The 16,359-nt window shown below is 36.0% G+C and overlaps 3 protein-coding genes across 3 annotated transcripts; 2 read left to right on the top strand and 1 right to left on the bottom strand.

The window, feature by feature from the left end:
• The first annotated feature begins 6,649 nt into the window (after nucleotides 1-6,649).
• LOC113775503 (AT-hook motif nuclear-localized protein 7-like) lies at nucleotides 6,650-11,309 on the top strand. Its single transcript, XM_027320410.1, has 5 exons — nucleotides 6,650-7,497; nucleotides 8,021-8,088; nucleotides 8,201-8,332; nucleotides 9,117-9,278; nucleotides 10,710-11,309. Exons 1-5 carry the CDS (start codon nucleotides 7,023-7,025, stop codon nucleotides 11,040-11,042), a joined length of 1,170 nt encoding a protein of 389 aa, XP_027176211.1. The 5' UTR covers nucleotides 6,650-7,022; the 3' UTR covers nucleotides 11,043-11,309.
• A 166-nt stretch (nucleotides 11,310-11,475) lies between these two features.
• Nucleotides 11,476-13,052, bottom strand: LOC113776130. The gene is made up of 6 exons (XM_027321221.1): nucleotides 12,629-13,052; nucleotides 12,449-12,530; nucleotides 12,256-12,325; nucleotides 11,945-12,130; nucleotides 11,787-11,847; nucleotides 11,476-11,705 (listed from the first exon to the last, which is right to left on the bottom strand). Exons 1-6 carry the CDS (start codon nucleotides 12,858-12,860, stop codon nucleotides 11,527-11,529), a joined length of 810 nt encoding a protein of 269 aa, XP_027177022.1. The 5' UTR covers nucleotides 12,861-13,052; the 3' UTR covers nucleotides 11,476-11,526.
• A 1,435-nt stretch (nucleotides 13,053-14,487) lies between these two features.
• On the top strand, nucleotides 14,488-15,336 carry LOC113775820. The gene has a single exon (XM_027320839.1). It carries the CDS (start codon nucleotides 14,606-14,608, stop codon nucleotides 15,080-15,082), a length of 477 nt encoding a protein of 158 aa, XP_027176640.1. The 5' UTR covers nucleotides 14,488-14,605; the 3' UTR covers nucleotides 15,083-15,336.
• The last annotated feature ends 1,023 nt before the right edge of the window (nucleotides 15,337-16,359 follow it).

The raw sequence follows: 16,359 nt of genomic DNA, 5'->3' as shown, positions 1-16,359 counted from the left end.
CTTGCCTAATTTTGGATTAACTCCAAAGTTAAACTCGTATTTGCTTTTACCTTCTCGTATTGGCTTTATCTTAAGCTGACATATTGGCTCCGTTTGGCAAGTGAGTTTTTTGTATGTTTATCTAAAACTTTATTGTAACTTACTGTTGAAATTATAGAAAATATTTTTGAAATGTATAGTTTAAATTTTTTGAGAAGTTTTTTGAGGTTATTGTAATTAAAATTATTAAAAAACTTGTAACAGATAAACTTGGTAAAAAACTTACTTGCCAAACAAGGCCATAATATTATTTGGTCGTGGGAAGCCATTATTTTTTCTGCCCTATCCACGCAAATGCATATGTAACTATTGTTGCTACAGAATCTGTTTACCAGTAGTATTATGGGAAGAGGAGATTGCGTGCCCCGGAGCATTATTTTTTTGCACCAAAGCAAAGAGCCCGAGAAAAGAGATCCTCCCTGGTCCATTGCAATAAGTATTAATGGTAGATGTTTAGGTCTGAGGGCGTAGCAGCACTGGGCCTGTGGCCCAATTGTTCATGATTAGTGTATTTTTTGAGTAAATAAATTATTAACCTATCAATTAGACTTGTAATTGTGGAAGCATAACAGGCCCGAGTTTGACATATCCGAATGCTAATAACTAATAAGTCCCCTTTTTCTCTGCTGTAAATTGTAGAACCCTAACTATTACAATTAATCTATATCAATTTGCAGAATTATGGATTTGAAGGAAAAAGATAGGTAAGAGAGGACGAAAATTAGAATTCACAATAAAATATTGTTGGCAATCAAACAATGAAGAAACAAACTCTCGTAACAATAAAGAACCCATGGTGGTGTATATAAATTTTCAGTAAATCCTTTAGACTTCGTTTCGATTGAGAGATTTGATGAAAATTTTGAAATCCTATCAAGTTGTTTTAGTTTTTTAAGAGGCATTTGGATTTGAAATTCACCAATTATTTAAGTACATTTTAAAGGTTAGAATAATTAGTGATTAACAAATTCGAATATCTATTATATAATATAAACAACTAGAGAAATTTGAGGGAATTTCGAAACCCTCTTCAAACCCTTTAATCCAAATGCAGCCTTAAACTCTCTTTGAAATTACTTGGATCAATCCCTTTCTCATAACCCAGATTAATTTTGCATCTTCGTATTTGTTTACAAACTTTGACCCGAGCTATAAAATTAATAATGAGTTTTGGAGCTTTATTTACTCAAAATTGAACGAAGACGACTAGAGCAGATTTGTAAGCAAAATAAAAACGAAGGGACAACTAAAAGGCACGGCGCAGTAGGTGCAGTCGCAGCTGCAAATTGAGGCACATAAATATATCCACTCACAGTTGTCAGAAATATTAAACAGTGATTCGTGGAGTATATATTAAGCTAACCGAGTCGTAAGTCCTAAAGCGTGGACAGTAAAGTATTAAATGGCGTGTGATTTTGAGGCAGCCGAAAAGGGTTCTGCCTCTCCATGCATCACTGTCACTTTAATTATCACAATATCAGCTACTATCTTTCATGCTTACTCCATTTATCTTCTCTTTTTTTTTTTTGTGTGTGAAACAGCAGGAAGTTAAACACAGATGCACAAAAATTAATTAATTTTTTCTTGGGTAGGCTTCTTGGCGGTCCCAGTGACTTCTTCAAGTATAGCAGAAAGAACGAAAGTAGGGATAATTTCAGAAGCCTCCCATTAGATATCTGATAATTTCACTGGCTTCCCTTGAAGTTTATAAAATTACATTTAACTCCTTTTGTTAGAATTGTGGGTCCAATTACTTACACCATATGGGGAGATATTACTCATATGCTCTAAGACATTTTATGTCTTATGGAAACTAATATCTAATGATTGAATAATTAGAGCACTGGTTAATTATTAATAACTAATTAACGAGAATAATTGTCGAGAATTTCTTTAATGAGGAACAGTGATTTGTAATTATAAAATAAGGCCAATTGATATACCAAATGGCATTATCTTATGATTGATAGAACTTGATAATGATCAGAAACTAGTTGTATATAATGTGAGCAAAAAAACATTTGGTAAAAGAAAAAACACCGGGTAAAAGACGATCGTTCATGAGAAATTTTTCTTTGAAACTCTTAAAACTGTAATAGTTGTAGAGTAATTTTGTGAAAATAAATGAGAAATGAGGAAAAAAGAAAGGAAATTTAATTTTTTTTTTGTATGTTCAAAATTACAAGAATCATAGCAAACCTTATGTTAAGAGTGTTGATTGGTCTATTTCACTGAATCTTATGATCATCGGTGTAGCTTTATTGCTTATTTGTATTATCTAATGCATTGAATATGAATTTCTTGAATAATGAAACGTGTGTATTAATTGTTTTCATTTTATTACTAATACAACTTATATACACATATATAAGGGGTAGTTATGGGATAAAAGTTTCATCTCTCTTCTTAAAATACCTTTTTAATAAGGGGTACTTTCTCTGATTTGGATTAATTTTGTTACTAAAACGTTAACCTCGAGGGAGATTAGTGAAAGAAATCTCAAGAGATGTTTCTGAAATTATCCCAAGAAAGTACTAGTTTTAAATGCTTCTTTCTAAAGATTTCATGTCCAGCGATGTATTATACTGAGTACTACCATAAATTTTTAATTTTAAACAGTCGGCCTCTTGACAAAAGGCTAGTTTAACATGTGCCGGAGAGCTACTTTATCAAGAGGAAGAAGATATATCATCAGATATCGTGTTTTGGAACTCCAAATCAACTGTTCAAAGCTCACTTTTTAAACAAGTTGGCAGAATGCATACGCATGCACGGTCAAGCAAAAGGATAAAAGCAAGATAGTAAAGTATTCTACGACATAACTACATAGCTATATGTTTTAGTACTATACGAGAGAACTACGTAACTATTTTAGTGATACAGAAGATACTATACTAAACTATTACTAATTGGTAATCTTGGAGGGCTCGAGGCCCGCATGCTTTGGAATCTCTTTTCCGCAATATTATTGCTTTTCCTTTTGTTTGAATCCGTTTAGACAAAAAAAAAAAAAAAAAGAAAAGGGAAGAGGGAAAGAAAAAGAAAAGGATTAGAGATAAAACGATTTTAGCGTTGCTTTAGTACTACTACTAGCTAGTAACTTTAAAAAAGCTACTAGTTTATGTGTTTCTCCCATGGCCGGGGCTGAGTTTCAGAAATCAACAGAAGATGACTTCCCAAGACGGGAGGATTAAAATTTTTTTTTATAGATTATAAAATGTTGATTACACCAACTATCTCTAACAAATACTACTAATAAACTCTACAAAAGTTGGAATTTTCCTACTGGTCTGAATTAGGAAAACTTACTAGTCTAGGTTTTTGTTAAAGATAACTACTCTTTCTTTGTGCATCAAGGAGTTGTATTGAAGGTACATATTTTACAAGGGAAGGAATATTCTTCGGGTTTAAAAAGAAAAAGAAAAAGATGAATAAAAGAAATGGCATCTTTTGATTCATTTTGGATTGGATTACAAAGAAGAGGAGGAGGAGAAGAAAAAGTCTCATATGATAGCCTTGCAGTGCCAAAACCTTTCATACTAATTTCCTGTATTTTTGAGTAGGAAACCATCACTACGTGATTTTCCGAGATGTTGATTAGCAATTTGAAGTTGATAAAAAGTACTTTTCTAAGGTCATGTTTGGATTGCACTTTTCTGGATTTTTTGTAGAAAAATTACTGTAATAATTTGATATATGTAAGGTAAAATGGTGATTAGGAAATACATTCATGAAAAACGTAACAATTTTTTTTTTTGGAATATTGCTTTCCAAAGCCATGACCGAGTGATGATATTCGTTGTCTAAAATTTCAGCCCATATAATAAATTCAAAAGAAACATCATTGGATTGGAATTCAAAAGGAAAAAAAGATTAAAAAAAAAAACGACCTAAAGAAAGAATGGTTCTGTAGCTCTGAGAGTGCTCAAAGTCCAAAGCTTCAAAATATATATGTGTTAACTATTGTTAGAACGAATTTTTATTCGCGAGTCTTGTCAAGAAAAAAAAATCGGGAGTTGTTGAGCCCATAGACCTTTTTTTTTTTTTTTTTGTTGGAGGGGGGCCAGAAATTAAACATGTAATAAATATTTCTTGAGTCACAAAAAGATGAATAAAAGAGATGGCAATTTAATGTACATTTTGATTCACTTTTGGATTACGAAGAAGAGGAGCAAAATGGAAGAAGAAGAAGAAGAAGTCTCGGATGGTAGCATTGCAGTGCCAAAAACCTTTCATCTTGCAGTAGTTGAGCAGGAAACTATTACTACATGATTTTTCCGAGATGTTGATTAGCAATTTGAAGTTAATTACATGCAGTACTTTTTTTAAATTCATTAAAGCCATGACCGAATAATGATCATATTCGTTGTCTAAAATTTAGCCCACAGAAAAGATTCAAAAGAAACAATCATTTGAATGTGAATTCAGAAAGGGGGACAAAAAATGCGACCCAAAGTATGGTTCTGTAGCTCAGAGAGTGCTCAAAGTCCAAAGTTTCAAAATAAAAGCTTTTATGGATTTTACTATTGTTAGGTTTGAAAGATGCCCGAGTTACTCGATATTTGAATAGAATTTGATTTGGTAACGGTTCGTTCAAAGGTTGATTTGCCCAATCAGTCAAACCAAATTTGAACAGCATTTTATATTTATTAACTTTTAACGTCGATAAAAACTCATTTAAATTCGATTCGGTAAATCAACAAACTAAGTTTAAATAAAATTTCGAACTCATTACAATAATTAAATAAATCTAACTACTAGGGTTTTCGATTTGTTTACATCTCTAAATTGATAGTAAATTATTTGTCAAAATTTATTTAATTACATCATCAACACATTTTTTAACTACCTATTTATTTCACATATATTATATCGAAAAAGTATTATAGTAATTTTTTTTTTCAAAAAATTATCCTAACCAATCGACTAGCCAAACAAGTGATTAGAAGGAAAAAGTGTGATTAGAAGGAATTTTTATTCTCCAGTCGTCAAGCCCGTAGACTTTTTGTTTTCGGGATTTGCAGAAACTAAACAAGGGATTAATTTAGAATGGTTGTTTACTTCAACAACCCACCACCCGTTGACTGGCTTTCTGGCGCTTCTCATGCTTTCAAGCGTTTCCTCGTAATTATTCGTTCCCATTTTTGCCCTTAAGTTTATCCATTGCGCGCTCCAATTCTTCAGATTTTAGAATGACCTCCCACGGCAATTCAAATCTGTTTGAAGAAGAAAAAAGCCATAATAAATTTGGGCTTCGATTTAATCACGAAGACAGGTTTTCTATATACCATAAAATCTTGCCGGTAACTTTTTTATGATGATCTTTTTTTCCTTATTAGAGCAATTTTTATTGCATGGAAAACTATGAATTTTCAAACGTTATAAATGCTTATTAACTTGCCTTTTCATTTAATGACTTGAATATATTTTTGGGTATTTGAATTGTTCAAAACCATAATATTTGTGCATATATTAAATCTAACAACCATGCATGCAAGAACGACATTATGCTAATTTTATGCTAATTTTTCCATATTCAAAAGTATGCAATTTATTTATTCTCGTAGATGTGTTTTTCCTCCAATAACATCCCACAACAATAAAATGACGTCAAAATATTTTTCCAATTATTGAGAAATACTAACAGCGATGTGATGGAACTAAAATGACAACAAATGGGAAAAGAAGGGGAAAAAAAATAGGGTTTGCTAGTTATATTTCTTGGTAGCACATAAAACGACACGATCATTATTGAAAACTCGGACACAATTCAACAAAATGAATAATAAATAAAAAGAAACTTATAGAGATTTAAAATTCAATAAAATTTGAAAAACAAAGATTGAAATGACTAATCAAGAGCTGCTCTTGATCTTTTATATTAGCTTTAGTTTTAAAATAAGGATAACATGTCAAAAAAGAAAAGATTTAGCAGTATAATAATCTCGTCAAATAATCCAAAAAGATATTATTGAATTAGATAAATGTCTATTTTCTCCTCGTGCACGTAATAATGAAAGATTAGGATGGCAATTTTATAAATAAGAGATTTAGTAATCATTATACCAAATATTCCAAAAAGATGATAAAATGAATAATTGGACAGAAACACCAATAGTTATCATATTGAATAATCAAAATAAGATAATAAATAAATTATTATCCATTTGGTTATAGTGCTGAAAATGATTTTAAAGATATTCTAACACAAAACTCAATCTCCGTATATGGAAGGCAAATCCTAAAATATTCATCATTATGTTATGCATAAGTACAACCGGTGAGTATCTCTAAAAGTCCACAATACACCTAACAAGTAAGTAGTAGCAGTAGACTAGCAGTATACTGTACATACATAAATACATACACGATGCATACAATGTGAAAAGGGTAAATTAGGAAGCCCAAAGTAAACTTTCGACTTTCTAAAATTTCTCTGGTCACAGCAAAGTCCAGACACTTGACCACGGTTAGCCTGCGGAGGACTACTACTATTCACTGCTGCACTTTTCCTTTCTCCTTAATCACTCTCTCTCTCTCTCTCTCTCTCTCTCTCTGTGTTACCATACCGTAAGGCCATTAATGGAGGGAACTCGACTTTACAAACTCTCTCTGTCTCTCAACAACACTCATCTCTCTAACTGAGGGTAAGTAGGAGTACTAAATTCCAAAAAGTGACAGCAACATCTTCAACCCTTCTGCCTGTGGCGCCATCTGTTCACCAAACCTTCTTTCAAAACTTTCTCCTAAATCGTCCAAACCCAGTCCTCTCTCTGCCCCCTTCTTTCTCTCTCTTTAGATTACCGTAAATCATTCACTCCCTCCTCGCTACTAGTATTTACTTACTAGTACTATATCTATACTAGCACGTATTCAATTGTACCTGCCTGCTGTAGTTTTTTTTTTTTTTTTGTCTTTTTCCTTCTCCAAAAAAAGAAAAAAAGAAAAGCATATATATAGTTTTCTCTTCAAGAAACAGTGGTATGGACTTGGAAGAAAAAGAGAGCACTGAATCCGGGTCACCCGGGAAAACTGAGTCATCCCCGCCGGTGAGCGGTGGTGGCGAAGGGATGGTGTTGCCAGTGGTGATGAACATGGCCGTGACCATGAGCATGGAGAACAGCCTTGGTGTGAGTGCAGCCACCATGGAAGGAGGAGGAGGAGGAGGAGGTAGTGCTGAACCTGGTGGTGGGGTGGTGGTGGGGAGTGGTGGTGTGAGTAGCAGGAGTGGTGATCTGGGGTTGCTCAGTGGGTCCAGGGGTAAAAAGAAAAGAGGAAGGCCAAGGAAGTATGACTCAGAAGGAAACTTGCGACTTCCATATATGGCTACGCCTACAAACCCACCTGGCTTTACTTTGACATCACCAACTTCTCCTCCTCATTTTTCCTCTTCTTCATCGAAAAGGGGCCGTGGTAGGCCTCCTGGTTCTGGCAACTGGCAACTTCTTGCTTCTTTGGGTTAGTTTTTCTTTTCCTTTTCTTGGGTATTTTTTTCTTCCTTGCATCTGTCTCGTCATTTTAATAATGTGAATGGAATTTTGCAGTATCCGTGTATACGCACGTACATGTGAAATTTTTGCTTAGAAAAAGAAAAGAAAAAGAAAAAGAGAATTTAGCCTTGCCAGGAAACTTCTAGTGTTGCTTCTGTTATCAACAAGTATTTCTTTCTTGAGATTGGGGCTTTGATTGGAAAGGAATTAGGTAGAACAAGAGTTAGGGTTGCTCCATAGCGCTTTCCTTGGGAGACTTTCCAATTACTGCGACTGTGAGTAATCTTTAATGATTCTGTACCCTGTATGATGTATAGGAATGTTAAAGTTTGCAGCTTTCATTAGTCGTAAGTTACTCGTGTGTTTTTGTGTGTGTGTGAGAGAGATAGAGAGTGAAATAAAAGACCAACTCTGGTAAAAGTAGGCTAATTTATTTCAGTAATTAGTTTATGGTACTGATTTCTGATATCGGGTTACTTTGATTTATTAAGGTGAACTCTTTGCAAGCACAGCAGGTGGGGATTTTACACCTCATGTGGTGAATGTCTATACAGGAGAGGTAATATTGAAATGGATGACATGGCCTTTGTCATCTCTCTCTTTTATAAGTTTATATGCGGAGGACAAACCCCTGCGGTTGATTAGTTATGCGAATTTACGTTGTCATGCAGGATGTTGCAGGAAAGATCCTTTCATTTGCACAAAAGGGACCCCGGGGTTTATGCGTTCTTTCTGCAAATGGGACTGTTTCCAATGTTACAATTCGCCAGCCTGGTTCTTCTGGGGGTATCTTGACATACGAGGTATGATCATTCAATCCGTGGCTGTGGGAATCGTTTTCAAGTCTTTATTGTTTCTCTGCTGCATCACAGTTTGCTTACTAGTACAAGTTATTTGTGGACAGTAATCTTTGGGACAATAACTTTGGATATCGTTTACTAACAATGTGTTCAATTTAATTCATCATTCTGGTTGTTCTTGTTGCGTTAAAAGAAGGTTGAGAGTTTTTCAGTTGTGGTCTATCTTTCTTTCCCTGTGAATTGATCTTACGTTAATAGAAGACTATTTTGGCTTTTCCAGTTCAAATCTTGCTTTTCAGTTACAGTAACTGACCTTCTTACATAAGGGAACATTCTTTTGGAGTTTTTTGAGCTTGCGTCTAGCTTTTCACTTACCTTACTTGGTCCTCTTAAGTTACAGGAATGTTATCTTGTTGTTTTTGACTATCAACTTGTGTTTTTGCTTGTTGTTAATTTATCTGTATGCGTTAAAGGAACTCTGGTTTGGAGCTTTTTAACCATTGCATTTTGAACATTATTCTGGAGTTTTTTGAGTTTAAATCTGTGTTGTTTACTTGCCGTTATTGATCGTCAAACGATAAAGAAACATTAACTTATTGCTTTTGGCTTAACATTACTTGATATCTATGTGTTAAAAGAACTCTCTATTGGAGGTTGATTTGTTTGAAATTTCCGTTTATCTTACTTTTGTTTGTATTTCTGGTAAAACTGTTGCCAAATAGAAATTGTTCATGAGATGAATTATTATTTTCATATTGCTGATGTACAAACGTCCTGATAAATGCAGGGCCGCTTTGAGATTTTGACGTTAACCGGATCATTCACAATTTCAGAAAATGGAGGCATCAAAAGCCGATCAGGTGGATTAAGTGTTTCACTAGCTGGTCCTGATGGGCGCGTGATTGGTGGTGGAGTCGCTGGTTTGCTTTTGGCTGCCAGCCCAACCCAAGTAGGCCTTTCTTATGTGCCACAATTTTGCTAGCATCTGTTTATTGCTGAGCTGCCTAATCTGTCATTACTTATTGAAATATAATAACTTTCTTTATGGGGAAAGAATGGTTTCATGTCTTCTTGTCAGCTTTTTGTAACATGATATATAGGAATACATGTATTCTCTAATTACAGAGTTGATGCTTCATTTCCAAGGGAATGGCAAGGATATGGTATTCATAAAACATGATAAACTAGCGTAATTAACATCCCACTACAAAGACCTCACATGTTCAAGCAAAATTCTTTGAGATATAGTTGGGTATGTTATGTCTCTTGGAGATGTAGGCTGCATATGTCTTCTTTTGGTGATTGTAAAAGTACCTATGTAAGATAACCATAATGTGCTTTATCTGAAAGGATTTTTCTAATGAGTGCTTCGGGGGCACTTGGGCACCCATTAAGACACCTAAATTACACCTAATTTACCATGTGAATGCATACACTCGCATTTATTCCCCCTTCCCCTGCAGGGGGGCATTTAGATACTTTTCAAATTAGTTTCACTTCTGCAAATAAAATTAACACGTCAAGCTATCTGAAAAGTCTCCAGTGCAAGTTTGCTGATATCGTATCAAAGGGCATCATCCATGTGCCCTCTCTAGCTTAATGGATGGCTTTGCGACTTGTATAGTGTTTTCACTGTAGTTTAGAGATACAAATCATTGCACAGACACATTAGATCTAGGAAAAGGAGGATGAAACACTCACTGCATAATTCTAAATCACTCCTCTAGATGTTGATGGTGTGTTATTAGTCTGTGGTTAGCTTTCTCCACATAGACGTGGTCCAAGAGGCCATTAGGGTCATTTGTTGTTTAGAAGACTTTTGTCTGATAGCCCATTAAAATAAAGAGTAAATCTTATATATTCTCTGGCAGTATATACACTATCACTGTTCGATCCATGACATATGTGTAAAAGTTGAATTTTAAATTCAAATTTTGCATAGTGTTCATTCATCTGAGACTGATAGTGTATGCACTATCAATGTAGAAAAGATTAATCCTAAAATAAACTGGCTAGAAAAATTACTAATATACTTATTGTGGATCATGGCCTTTCTGCAGATAAAGATTTCAGTTTGAATATCTAGTCACTGATGCGAAAACATTTAATGCTGTAGCTTTATCCTCTGCATGCTGATACTTAAGGTTCTTAGGAGTAGATTTGTCCTCCGTAATTACTGATACTTAAGCTTCTTCCTATGAGTTTGGCATGGGTATGCATTCATTCTGATGCTTTGTAGAATCTCACTTGGGACTGCTACTGTTCGTATAATCTCCACGTGTGATTTTTTTGTTGGAGGAATCCATGTGTGATTTCCATTAGCTTGGCATTGATCAGACGTGATATCACTATGTTCATTCTAGTTCTTTCTTCTTGGTAGATTGTGGTTGGAAGCTTCATGCCTAATGGTTATAAAACGCATAGAAGGAAGCACAATTCTGAACCCAGAACAGCAACTGCTGTGCATGGTGCTTTGGATGCTGTAATGTCAGCTAAACCAGTATCTCAAGCACCACCGGAGAGCAACATTTTGCATGCCCCAACATTTAACTTGTCAGTAGAAACTAATGGGGAACTGGAGAACAGCACAAGCAATGCGGATAATCCAAATTCGACCTCCACTGACAATGCTGATTGGAATGTTTCAGATCCCACACCAGATCAGAGGTCAACTCCTGATATAAATGTGTCTGTGACATTTGAGCACCAATGAAGGTGGCGTTGATTGCTTCTGGCGTGAGAGTTTGACTGCATCTTGAATGCGCTGATTGTAATTTGAGGATTGTAGGTTCATCGTGGAGAGGCATAGAGGCTGACAGGGTAGTTAAAAGAAGCTAATTTTACCCTTTTTATCTTGTATTTTCGTAAGGTACATGCAACTCTAGAACATTACATTAGGCTGCCGGTTATTTTATTTTTCCATATTTTTACATACTGGATTTGATGATGGGGCTTATAAAATGTCTGATTTATGTCCGTACTAATTCCTCCTCACCACCTTCTCTTCCTCTGGTTTTTGTTGTGCCAATTCATAATGGGTTTGTGGGATCTGCTGAACTTAGTTGGAAATAGGGTAAGTCCCTGGTCCATTTAACTTTAACAATAACTCCATACAGCACCTACGAAATGCCAAACTTTTATTCCTTTTTTAAGCAAGAAAAATAGTAGCCAAATGATTTGTTCATGTTGTAAGCGTTCTATCTGTCTAAAGCTGCCTTTGTCCTCTGAAAATGCCGAACGACGCTTTCAGAGTAGCCCCAATCAGGATGTAAGGCGGTTATTGCAGGCTGCCCAAGCGCATGTTCTTTCACATAAGAAGGAACTTCATCAGCATCGGCAAGGCCATCTAAGAAGACCTGCAATTCGCCTTTGGGACCTGGTGATTAAACTAGAGGATGAGGCATCTGTCGTACACTTTGCACGGTTATATGCAGTCGAACAACATATTTCAGTGTACCTAAAAATGTATCCTTGCAGTTGTCTGACTTGTACGGATGAGGGAAAATTGATGTATGAGGCTGCAGTCAAATATAACAGAACAAATCAGGGTCCTAAACAGTAGTAAGAGAACCTTTATTATTGACTTTGTAGCAACAAAAGTACGCTGCCAGTTACAGGATTCAGGAGGGCCTTGCAGGGCTCGTCATCAATGAGCAATGTGTTGGATGATGAATATTTGCCACTCGGCCAAGGGAGACTCCGGTCTTTGTTTTCCCAAACTTTATTCAGGTCCTTCAAGAATAAGGGCTTCTGCTTTTTATGCAAGCTCCGAAATCCAGAGTCTATGCATTCTTCCTGATCCTGTTAAAAAAAGAGAAATAAATAAAAGGGTTCCCCAAGTTCAGATTTCGATTAAGCTCTTGGTTTTGTGACGACAGAATTTTAGTAAATGAAATTCTGGCCATAGCGGACATAGACATACATACCCACACAAAGGCAACCTTGCGTCTCACACTATCATCCATGATGAATCTCAGAACATAATCCATATTTCGTCTAAAACGAGAAAAATCGAGCAGAGGTTAAAAAACAATACAGAGAACCTTTTTTTTGGGAATTTAAGGAGAAAGAAAGTGTGGAAAGATGATACGAGGACAAGCATAAGTAAATTGTACGAACTCCCTGGCTGAAGACCATAATCCCACTTCAAATCGCTGGAAACAGAAATTGAGGAATTCACCACAAAATGGCCTCTTGAATACTGTAAGAAAAGAAGATGAAAATTTAGTTTAAGAGCTGAACGAAGGCTAACAATGCAAAAAAGGCTGCCCATAATTCCAGGAACATAACACACTGTACCCAGAAAGTTGCCGTAAACAAGATCCGGACGGCGGCCTTGGACCGAGGCCGAGTGGCGCTTGTGCACCCTGTGCGCCAACAAGCCGCCCAGACACAGTACTAGGAGTTTTTTACTGGGACCAAGCTTCAATTTCTCCAAGGAAAGGCCACCTAAGTCATCTGCTGCACCGTCGCTGCCGTCGTCATCCCCAACAACATTCTTCAGCTTCATGCCTTGGATTTTTGCTGCCATTTGATGATTCAAGAGCACCACGTGTCAATGATTTTCACAGCGAGAGAGGTAGAAAAGAAAGGTTAAATTTATAGATGGAGGAAGCGAAATGAATACGCATTTTTAACTTCTCTTTTACGTGTGTGTCAACAAAGGAAAATCTTTTGGAATTTCGAGGTTCATGCTCATGCATAGAAATACAGAGCCCCAAGGAGGCAGTGACCAATCGAATTCTATACATTCTATTCTTCCTTCTACTGCTATTGTAATGCTGAATTAAGTACACTAGGGGTCCGTTTGCTTTCTCTAATGTTGTGGCTTTTCGTTTTTTTCAATCTGACTCAGTCCCACCGTCGCTATCTGCTTCCCGTGGAAGATTATTATTGGTCCATTTTCTTTTTTGGTTCCCAAAGAAAAAAAAAACGCAAAAGGAGAGGAAATCTGAAAAGCAGAAGGAAGCAAAAATTCTGGGATATAATTTTTGTCATAAATTCCCCATTCCATTTCCACATGTTAATAGTCACTAGTAGTCTCAATTCAAGTAGTTCTCTTCGCCATCTCTGCAAATGAAAGTCCATTATTGGAATAGTAATTTTTTTTTTTTTTTGGGCTGCTTATGAGTTCGTTGAGCCCAGAAGCAAAATCTGGATAACAGTCCCTTTTTGGAAAGGCTAGAGGCTGCTTGATGCCAAACTTGAAGTGCAATTTACCATCTTTATCTTCCGTCGTAGTAGACTACTGGTGACTATTGAGCAGGTGAATTCCTGATTCCCGGAGCAATTGGGCCTTCTGTTGAACCCTTGACGACCCCTGAGTCTAAAATTGGGTCCAGGCAGAGGGACAAAATCATTTGAAGCAAGGCCCACTAGGTTCTCTTTTTTGCCATCCCTTCGCACACCTCTCCACCCTGAGCCATCAGCTCCAGTATCAGTATTCGAACTCTGAACCCGCCAATGTGATTCTTAGTTCCCACTTGGTTCATTATGAACATCATCGTCGTTGCATTAATAACTATGTACTTAATTAATTGGATATTGTGAAAATATTACTCTGTTCGCCTCATGATTTTTATTGTTTCTCGAAAATCAAATTTTTTTGAGAGGAATATGTTGTGTTTGGATAAGGAAGATTTGGGTGATTTTATAATATAATCCTCAAATTCGAAATTTAAAAATATACGTGAATTAAGAAGATTATTAGGAAATATGTTCACAAAAAATGTAAATTTTTTTTTAAATATAAAATGGCTTTGCTTTTGCTTTTTTCCAAATTGTACAGTAGCATAACTAATAATAAAATGTTATGTTGATTTTTAGAGAGTGACTCTAATTTCGAGATATTAAAAAATGATAAGTATCAATCAGGCGAAGAAGTATCCAGTAACATCCTAATGGTCCAAATGTAGCAGTTAAGAGCAGAAGTAGGAATAAACGTAGAAGATGACAATTGATTACAAAATAATAAAAAAAAAAGTATACCTATCCAGCAGCTTCTTAATTACCATTGCAAGAATCTAGAACAGTCGGAACCTTCTAGCTGGTCCTTGTCATCAATTCGCCAGCACCTTCCAACATCCTAATCCTTATTCTTCTATAAATAAATGAATAACCTACCTCGAGCGAAGAAATCAAGACTCAGATTAGCAAGTCGCAGATTAATCTACTTGTAGTAAAACCACGTACCAAATTTCAAAATAAAAAATTATACGACTGGTATATATAACCTCTTATTATCTGGTGTTGAAAGAGAAGATAATTCGGAAGAGAATGAAGCCCGTCGTTCACAAGGACAAGGAGAAGAAGGAGAAAGTGGAAATCAGAGCGGATTGCAGAGCTGAAGAAGGGAGAAAGCACGTGGAAAGGGTCCAGGTGAAGACCCGTGATGTCGATACCCTCAAGTATATCGAAAGGAAGCTGATTGACAAAGGGGTGCAGAGAATGGAGCGCCACCCTGCAGATGGGCTGCCGCTGAAGCATGATCCCAAGAAGGGACATGGAGGGAAATACTCGTGGGAAGGCCCTGACGAAGAGTTCATGAATGAGCTGCAGGCCGCCCCAGCCATTGATGAGAAGGATCCTAATTATGTGGATGAAGAGGCAGAGGCGAGGTTGGTGAAGCCGGGAGAAAGCGCTGCTGGTGATGACGATGATGAGGGAGGAGTGGTGGTGGGTGAAGTCGAGGCTCCCAAGCTTGCTGAGGAAGGGGTGGCAAGGATCGAAGTTCATCCTCATTCGACGGGTTGACCATTGGATGATTTTAAAGGATTTCCGACGGCTTCCGTTGGTTCTGGGGTCTCATGATGATCTCTTATATTCCATCGTTGGTCTGTCTTAACTATTGTGTGTTGGTTTATGCCGTGCGTCTTCGTCTAACACTACTAAGCGTGTGTGTAGAAAAATGTTGGGAGAGATTCTGCATAAAACAAGAGACACTCCTGTGGCTTGTAATGACATAGGCTAATAAAGATTTGCAGACGCTGCAAGCTTCTTTCTATTCCTTTTGCTTATGAAATTTATTGGAATTAGAAATTTATAAGGGGTATGCCCCGTATTTTGTTGTGTATTAATAAAATCATATCTACCAAAAATGTACACAAATCTATTCTTAAAAATCGAGGGTTGGCCCCTTTAATTTCCTAAAAAATGACCCTTGGTATTTATATATTAGGAATTTAGGATATGAGGATATCTTTCCTTTACCAATAGCTATTTGAGTTGTTGGTCATCACCGTAGCTTATTAAGGTTTAGTGGGGGGCTTATTAAGGTTAGTGGGGGGTGAGAGGTCGAGATTTTAAATTTTGTTTTCCATCCTTTGTCATTATATGTGACTATCACTTTAACTGATTTAAATTTTACTTAAATTTATACTGATGCGTGGTACATCTGTTTGATCTGACGATGATTCAAGTTTCGTCGATTTTTTCATGGTCCAAGTGAACCCTCTTTCTAAATATAGGTTAAAGTAAGAGTAAGAGTGAGTTTAGAATCAATGTTTTTAAACTCGGACCGGTCAGTGAACCGGAGAGGTTGTCGGTTCGCGGTTCGACCGGTCCAATCGGCCGGTTCATAGGTTCACTGTTTTTTTTTTTTTTTTTTTTTTTTTTTTTCTTTAGTGTTAAGTACTAAGCAGGTTTCATTCTACACTTGAACTTTACCAACATAACTTAATTTAAGTTATGATAATAATAAATTTCGTAAAAGTTATACATAAAACATGGAATGATAAATATAATTAAAATATCATAATTCACCACAAGTTTTCATAAATTCATTATAAACATAAATAGATACAATCCAAATGTTCACCAATTATCACAAATAAAAACACAAAAAATAAATAAATTAAATATTGAAATTCTTTTACAACCCTTAAAAAAATCCATAAAAGAGTTCAAGTTAAGACAAACCATTTGAATAGCAAATTTTTATGAGTGGCATGATAAGCAACCACACCACCTTCACAATTTAATCAACTTAAGCTGAAAAAGTTAAAATTTTATTATAAAAATATAAATCTAAT

This window comes from Coffea eugenioides, chromosome 6 (assembly GCF_003713205.1).
Source record: "Coffea eugenioides isolate CCC68of chromosome 6, Ceug_1.0, whole genome shotgun sequence".
Taxonomy (NCBI): domain Eukaryota; kingdom Viridiplantae; phylum Streptophyta; class Magnoliopsida; order Gentianales; family Rubiaceae; genus Coffea; species Coffea eugenioides.
Note: the sequence above shows the minus strand (reverse complement) of the source record. Positions and strands in the feature narration are given on the sequence as shown.

Excerpts from the sequence above, each read along its gene's own strand:
- LOC113775503 (XM_027320410.1), top strand. The coding sequence starts at position 7,023 with ATGGACTTGGAAGAAAAAGAGAGCACTGAATCCGGGTCACCCGGGAAA. Across the intron at positions 7,498-8,020 it reads GCAACTTCTTGCTTCTTTGG|GTGAACTCTTTGCAAGCACA; the intron begins GTTAGTTTTTCT and ends TGATTTATTAAG. Across the intron at positions 8,333-9,116 it reads GGGGTATCTTGACATACGAG|GGCCGCTTTGAGATTTTGAC; the intron begins GTATGATCATTC and ends TGATAAATGCAG.
- LOC113776130 (XM_027321221.1), bottom strand. The coding sequence starts at position 12,860 with ATGGCAGCAAAAATCCAAGGCATGAAGCTGAAGAATGTTGTTGGGGAT. Across the intron at positions 12,326-12,448 it reads TTATGGTCTTCAGCCAGGGA|ACGAAATATGGATTATGTTC; the intron begins GTTCGTACAATT and ends TTCTCGTTTTAG. Across the intron at positions 11,706-11,786 it reads CTGCAAGGATACATTTTTAG|GTCCCAAAGGCGAATTGCAG; the intron begins GTACACTGAAAT and ends TTTAATCACCAG.
- LOC113775820 (XM_027320839.1), top strand. The coding sequence starts at position 14,606 with ATGAAGCCCGTCGTTCACAAGGACAAGGAGAAGAAGGAGAAAGTGGAA.